Source organism: Sardina pilchardus, chromosome 3 (genome assembly GCF_963854185.1).
Source record: "Sardina pilchardus chromosome 3, fSarPil1.1, whole genome shotgun sequence".
NCBI lineage: Eukaryota > Metazoa > Chordata > Actinopteri > Clupeiformes > Clupeidae > Sardina > Sardina pilchardus.
In genome coordinates, this window is record NC_084996.1 from 11,421,434 (window position 1) to 11,429,134 (window position 7,701).

The following is a 7,701-nucleotide window of genomic DNA, read 5'->3' on the forward strand; positions in this document are numbered from 1 at the left end:
ATAGCGCGTCTGTTGCTATCACATATTGTATTTTTAGCAATTGCAGAGTACTGCTCTTGAAATGGTAATGTCAGTTCGCCAAATAAAGTAGCGCGTAGTAACATTGCCATTTTGGCTTGTGCATATCCAGTAGCCTTTAATTGCACGGCAGGCATGCAAAATAAGCTATACTGGAAAGACAGGAACATTGGAAATCAGGCAACAATTGCATTTAATATTGAGTGTTGAACAACTCGGAAAGCCTCATTATTTTCTTTTCCTGGATATCATAGGCTACAAAAATATAAGTTTGCATGTCCTTATGTCCATCTTCCTGAGATGCATAGCCTATGATTAATAAGGGTTAATTTCTTACTACAATAACGTAAAAGTAGTTCCTACATTGCAGCGCGTCATAGGGAAAGGGGTGTGGACGAATGGGGTGTCACTTGTATAAATGCGCAAGATTGTCAAACAGCAAAGTTTCTGCTGGTTGTTTCATCCTCTTGTACTGGTGATGGGTCTGCAGTACACCAATGAATTTGTAGAGTAAAATATCTTAAACTTTTCTGCAATCAACTCCTCTGCAATACCGTTCTATTTCAATTTAACTTAAAAACCAAGGAGCAAAAGAAGCAGGCGTGCCATCAGTAAGTAGCCCACTCTGGCATGTTCTGCTTCTATAACGTTTGTTCATTTAATATGTGCATATGGCTTAATATTAATCTGTTCCATGAAAGGAAAGAAGTGTATCATGTTACATAATCTAATCAGTATTGTCATTAAACAATGCATGTTGGGACAGTCATCCATTTTAGGTGTGTTTGGGATTGACTAGCCTACTTTTAATTCGGAAAGAACGCTTTCAAAAACAACAACGCAGATCTTATGACTGCCTAATAAATTCCATTGTCAATAGGCTATTGCAACTGAAATATTTTGCTTTTCATTAGGCTAATCTTTACAACGGTTTCTTCAGCATTTGAAACACAATGGTGTTGTGTCTTGTGTCTGAATTACCGATTAAAAACGGGTTCTACCCTTTAACTAACGTATCCAAACTTATTGGAGAAATCGACAAGCTCTTCAGTTATCAAGAAACCATTAGGACGTTCTGTTCTCAATTTTATGAGGCAAGCTATGAGTGCAACAAAAGTAGTCTGATGGCCTATTTATTCTAATGGCATATAGCCACAGACATCTTTTTTGCTGTGCATAGGCCAATTATCGTCGTATCGTTCCACAGAAGATAAATGGGTTATGCTATATCCTTCAGTATTTTTAAAATGTCTTTTACATTCATGCATTGTCCTGGGGGGGGGGGGGACGACGACATAGTCTAAGTCACAGGCAGTGACATGCACTCCGTTCTGCAGGGAAATAATCAGTTTTCTTTTTTGTAGTTGTGTCAACACTAAAACTGTAGCCTACACCATGAAGGTAATCTGCCAAACGCGGGCTGTCAGTGAGCGAGAGAGAGAGACGCACAGAGAGTGTGAGTGAAGTGACATGGGTGGCAGCCAGAATGTGACATGGCAGATAATACTCATTTTCCCCTTTGTATTAGGCTCATCAAAATGCACTGAGCGGTCACGCTTTCGGGTATTGTCAATGACATTGAATGACATTGTACACAAGTTACTGTAAAGATGTCATAGGCTACAGTGTACTCGTCTGTTATGCAGTAGCCTACCTATATTCCCCTTGTATTTACAAAATGTGTGTCTGTCACGAGCTTCCAGGCTTCTAAATGGAGGTCACCCCTGAATTCACGGGCCTACCATTAGATTACTTTGGTTTTAAGGCAGGGCAACTTCTATAGTCGACGCTATCATTTTGCAATTCACTGGCCATTCCATAGAACCATGCCATCGCTAAATACGGTGTTTTTTTTGTCGTAGACGGATAATTGCCCGTGCAGCTTCTCACCATAACAAAACGAGTTGTCTTCTAATGTCACAATTTTGTTGAAATGTTCATTACTGGGCACTCGTTTTTTCGAAAGGACACAAAATGAAAGGATACAGACAAGAATTGACAACCCAAACGTCTATCACAACATCGCCTATCTAAATAATGGCAAAGGTCTCACTATCGTGTCTGTTATGTTTTGATGGTGCGGAGGCGGGTGCATTATCATTTACACGCGTGATGATGACGTCAGTAACAGTGCATACTGGGAAATTGTGTTTTCTCAAACCTTCTCCATCAAATCACCTGCCATTTTAAATGCTTAATCTCTTGACATTTCTTAGAGAATCATACACATATGATTTTGTGGGACTGGTTTGTCTCTCCATATTTTCTTTCTGATTAGTAATCTTGATGCTGTGCTATTTTCAGAAATCCTTCTCACAGGATAGTGCAATGAAGTTGGCTAGGGATCCTTTTGTTGTGATATTCACTATGATAGGCCTACTAGTGAGTCACTGGTCTGATGACTCTATTGCCAAGGAGCATGTTCAGCTATTGTCCTTGGTCTAACTTGTAGCAGGCAGAATTTGTCTGAAGATTGGAACTCAAATTAGATACTTAATATATTGGACAAAGTCTAAGCTTTGTTTTAGAGAACTGACTTTAGTTTATTCTAGGCCTACTTGAATAAAACAGGCATTTCTAACAACAAAATGAAGTCTAATGAATGTGCTTAGTTTCCATGTGAAGACATTCACAGTATTTTGTGAAATTGAACAGATTGAAAAGAACCATGGTTTGCATTTTCAACAGAATACAAGCACGGTCATAAAATGTAGACTTGTCCAGGCTAGCTTGCACTCTTTGCATAATTACAGCAATAACATATTTCTTCCTTGTATTTGATCTTAGGAGGAATATTGATGGAGGACTGAAGATTATGGTGGTCTCTTGGCAATTTTTACTGTAAAGCCTTCTGATACACTGGATCAGACTTTTTTTGTATCTCCTATTCACTCTGGGAAAGTGAAGGGAACGGAGGAAGCTTTGACTTGCATAGTGGCTTCACTCAAGTATAAACACAGTGCTTACGAGACTGCTTTCTAACCATGCACCTGGAGGTGAAGGTAGCCATTAACTTCATTGTGTCCTACCTGTACAACAAGCTTCCCAGACGGCGTGCAGATTTATTTGGTGAGGAGCTCGAGCAAATCCTTTTGTTGCGCTTCGATGGCCATTGGTACTCTGACTCACCTTTGCGTGGGTCTGCCTACCGATGTCTGCATCTGGGCTTTATCAGGGACCCTGTTGTGGAGCTGGCAGCCAAGAGAAGTGGGCTGGACACTGAGGAGGTCCGCGCCAACGTCCCGGAGGAGTTGACCGTCTGGATTGACCCTCATGAGGTATCCTACAGAATGGGGGAGGGCAGTGCTTTGAAGGTACTGTACCTTGACGATCCACTCGGTTTAGGGAGTGAGGCTGAAATGGCCGAGGCCATCCTGAGTAAAGGAGACCTAGAGGCAGATGAGGTGAAAAGCTTGGGGTTCAACCCCGAGGCCCAGGTGTTTGTGCCGATTGGTGGCCAGATGTCACCCATCCTTCTGCCCTCTCTGTCCAGCTCACCCACACCCCTGTCTACCTCATCCTGCCAAGGCTTGTACTGCTACTCGGCATCTAGCACCCCCACCAACCCCACCGCTCACTCCTCAAACACTTCCACTCCATCTCCACCGAGTGGTGGACTCCCTTACCTGCAGGCCCAGCAGCAGCAGCAGCAGCAGCAGCACACTCCGCTCCCGCCAAACACTCGGCCGCCTCCGCAGCCCATCACCTTCACCACAGCCACTTTTGCCGCCACAAAGTTCGGCTCCACCAAGATGAAGAAGTCCAGTAACGCCGGATCCACTGTGGTGCCCGGCATAGGCATGTCTCAGCAGCAGCAGCAGCAGCAGCAGCAGCATCAGCAGCAGTCGCAGCAGTCCCAACCGCAGATGCTCAGTCGCTCTCCCACCACCATCTCTCCTCCTGGGCTGCTGAAGCACAAGTCCCTCTCCCTCTCTCTGCACTCGCTGGGAGGGGGGGCCATGTCCAGCCAGCTCTCCCCTAATGCCAAAGAGTTTGTTTATCCGTCCACCCAGGGCCACCTCTACTTCGATGTGGACACCCCGACCTTGCCGCCTCACGCCAGCCCCTTCCAGGCCACCTCTGCTCATGGTCACCCCCACACCCACCCGTCCTTCGACCCCTTCGCCAGCCCTCCGCCAGGTCAAACTGTGGGCATCATCAATGCTAACACAGGAATCTCGTTTGTGGAGAAACCCACGTTTGTTGATGGTCTGAGTGGGTATAACCTGCAGTATCCAAACCAAGCCTTCCAACCTGTGGTTCTGGCCAATTAACCATGTCTTTCGATGATTCCAAAATATCAACATAAAGGTAGTAGTGGTCTCGGACCTTTTCCCTCCCCTCAAAGAGTTGTTGTTACTAACACTTAGCTAAGAGCTTAGAGCTAGTATTAAGACTACAGATGCGACTACTTTGTGTGTCTTGTCATATCACTCATTAGTTTCAGGTGTTTTATTATGCCAGAGGAGTAACAAGCCTCTTGTCAAAACCATTGTCTTTTGAGTTTAATGTTGACCACCTTTTTGGCGGGGCCCCTTTTCTTTTTACATGGACGTACAAACCCCCAACACCAGTGTCAGGGTTATCATTCTCAAGCTTGCACTGCACCCTCCTGCTGTGAAAAAAGGAGCAGATGTTGGATGGCTTTGGAAAGCTAGGCTGTCTCTCGGCATGCTGTGTTAGTCAGACCTGAGTAATGATCCTCACTGAGCACCCTTTTTTTTTGCTTTGTGCCAATGTCATTTTCATATACTTTTATTTTTTTTGTGGCTTGTGACCTTAAGTCAGCCTTTGTTAAGAGGACCTGATTTGGTTGAGCTAAAACTGCACCTGTCCTGCGCACATACATGCATATTGTGAACTTTGATTGTGTCACGCTTAAGGACAATTCTGGTTGAATGTAAAGAGCTTGGGCGTATGTTTGCTGTTGATGTCCCTCGGAAGGGTTGTGAGGTGGTACACTTTAAATATGTTTGGCAAGGAGTTCCATAGCAATTCTAAATGACCGATAAGGAAAACGCATCAAGCCTGGCTGGATTCAGATTCTGTGAAAGAATAGCTATAAAAAACCAAGTAATCTGTTTTTTTACCTCTCCTTCCAGCACACTCACGTGCACACAAGCAATCCCAGTCAGCAGAGCATGAAGGTGAGAGGGCGGTATTGGAGGGAGGGAGGGGGGGATGGGGACGACGCTAGTGGCAGGGATTGGGATAAATGGCTTAGTGTGACTTTGACTATGAAGATTTTACTCTGCAAGGAGAGGAGGCGGAGAAAAGGGATGTGAGGTAAACAGTATAGGCATCAGTAGAAGCTTTTGCCATCATGTCTGCACTGGTAGAGCTGCACTGTGTAGAGAGGCTCTTTTTTATACAGTATATATAAAAAACTTTTGCACTTTTTTTCCCCCCTTTTCACCGTGATTCGGTGAACAGCGCAGTTGAGATTTACTGCCCAAATGTGAAGGCAAGAGCAATGCAATGGAAGAGTACATATATTGCAACGGTGAATGTTGTCTGTTTTCATTTATGAGGTATACAAGAGCCCTCTAGCTCACTGATATTTTGTCTGGGGACAGGGCACATGTTCTAGTGGCCTCTTAGTCCTATTCAATTCCTGAAATATCCAGGGGAAAGCATGGGGAAAGCCATATCATCCACTGTTTGGCCTGTTGGCCTGGTAAGTGATCAGATGAGTGCTGTAATTTTTGGATTAGGGTTGGGTGAACGAAGAGGTTCTTCTATTCTTCATCTGAATGTTTCTGTGCCCAAATTGTGCCCATGAATAATTTACATGTGAGCTATCTCGAGGCCCCTGACTTGATGTTGCCCTTTCATCATCTGTCCCATTCCATTTTTTTGTTTTTGTTTAGATTTGGCTAGCTGGGTACTGCTCTGTGAGTGAGATTGGGTGAAATGGGTGTAATTTTTTACATTCGTTTGTAATTTATTTACAATTTTCTATATTTTCGTGTGTTTTTGAAAGAAAATATCTATGACATTTGTATAAAAAAGTATGACATGAATATGTATAGATTTCTTATGTTTAAATATCCTTTCTTTAGTTTCTTATGTGCTGAAGTTATTTTTCCAGAATAACTATAAATATATATGCAAGAGAGATAAATAAAATGTGTAAAACAAAGTATTGAATGTGTATTGTACCTTGTATAGAGTTTGTTTAATAAAAGACGGGTAATATATTATGTGTTCATCTGAGGGATTTCTTTCAAGAATTTCAGGAACGAATGTTTACAATAGTGTTGCCCTTTTCTTTTTCTTGTTCTACTTGTAATAGATCTTGGAAATGCATTAGTCATCTATGCGCTCTAAAGGCAGACTAAACACCACCATTTCCCCCATGCAACAGTCACTTTCACCAATTCAGAGCAGGTGCATAGGCTTGTTTCTGGTTTATTATTGTCCATTTTGTGCTGAAATTGCAGTGTTGGTGTTTTCTGCACCTTCACTTGGGCTTGGAGACTTTGCCACCCAGTGTAACCAACTCAAAATGGTGGCCAAACATTTGTCTGCACAGGCTTGAGAGTGACGCTGTCATAGTAATCTGATCTTAGGCCACCAGAATAAACCTTCTATTGTGATCACCTCCCTGCTGCAGTCCAACACCAGTCTGTCTGCGAGCTCACAGATGACATTCATGATGTGCAGTGTGGAAAGCCCTCCCCTGGGTCATTTAAATGTGTGTCCCTCATCAATCCCCACATGCAACTTTCAGATATGGACATAGCGTTGGAAGTGGGTTGAGATGAAGGGAAAAGTGAATGTGTTTGGGATCAGGCAAGGGCACTGTTCTCTGTGAAGGGCCCCCAGTGAGCACTACTACTGAAGTGATTTTTGTATTAAAATGTCTTAGTCAAATTCTCAAAAATCCAAAACGGCACAGGGCCATATAATGCTCAAACACACCCTGCACTCAAATACTGAGTGGGATTTAGCTCAGTTAAAATCACATAGGGACCACATAGAAGTTGTCCGAGTTTGAGGTGAAATGGTTTTGGGCTCTACAAATGCTTGTGGGGGGTGGGGTGGTAAGTGTGTTTTGGATCACAGTGAGTGGAGGCTGTGTGGTTGATGTATTTCCCTCACGGCCAGTGTCTAATACGCCAAGCTTCTTTGCTGTGGGGTTTAACATATTGCCATCTGCTACAAACAGCATAATACTTTGTACAAGCTTAGTCCCTATGAGGACTTGCTATGATTTTGTGTTTCTCAAAGAAAAAGCGAAAACTCAGTGTCCTGCACCGGTAATTATATGCAAGATTTATTTTCACACTTAACACTTAGTGGGGCCCTGCCTATGACCAAGAATGTCTTGAACTGAGGGAAAACATAGTTTTGTATTTAAACATATTGCATATATTGTACTGTATTTTAGTTTGCACTCCGGAGTATTTTGTTGAGAGAAATACAAGTTTATTTTATATGTAATATTTAGCTTTCAAGAGTACATGAAATGAGAGTAAAAATGATTAGCTATATTATTATAATTCTTTGTTTTTTTTGCCTGAATTTTGTTATAGTTTTGTCCTATTTTCTATTTGATTGTTCTATTTGAATCTTTCACAAACAAAATGCAATGACCTTTTTTCTGTGCTACCCAAAATGGGGACTTACTAAAGCTGTTTCTTATTGTATGAGATTCTTTTTTAAAAGTTTGTAATAAAA

At 42.6% G+C, this 7,701-nt stretch overlaps 1 protein-coding gene across 1 annotated transcript; it reads left to right on the forward strand.

The window, feature by feature from the left end:
* Positions 1-480: 480 nt before the first annotated feature.
* LOC134076644 (protein Tob2) lies at positions 481-6,218 on the forward strand. Its single transcript, XM_062531795.1, has 2 exons — positions 481-629; positions 2,806-6,218. Exon 2 carries the CDS (start codon positions 3,003-3,005, stop codon positions 4,290-4,292), a length of 1,290 nt encoding a protein of 429 aa, XP_062387779.1. The 5' UTR covers positions 481-629; positions 2,806-3,002; the 3' UTR covers positions 4,293-6,218.
* Positions 6,219-7,701: the final 1,483 nt, after the last annotated feature.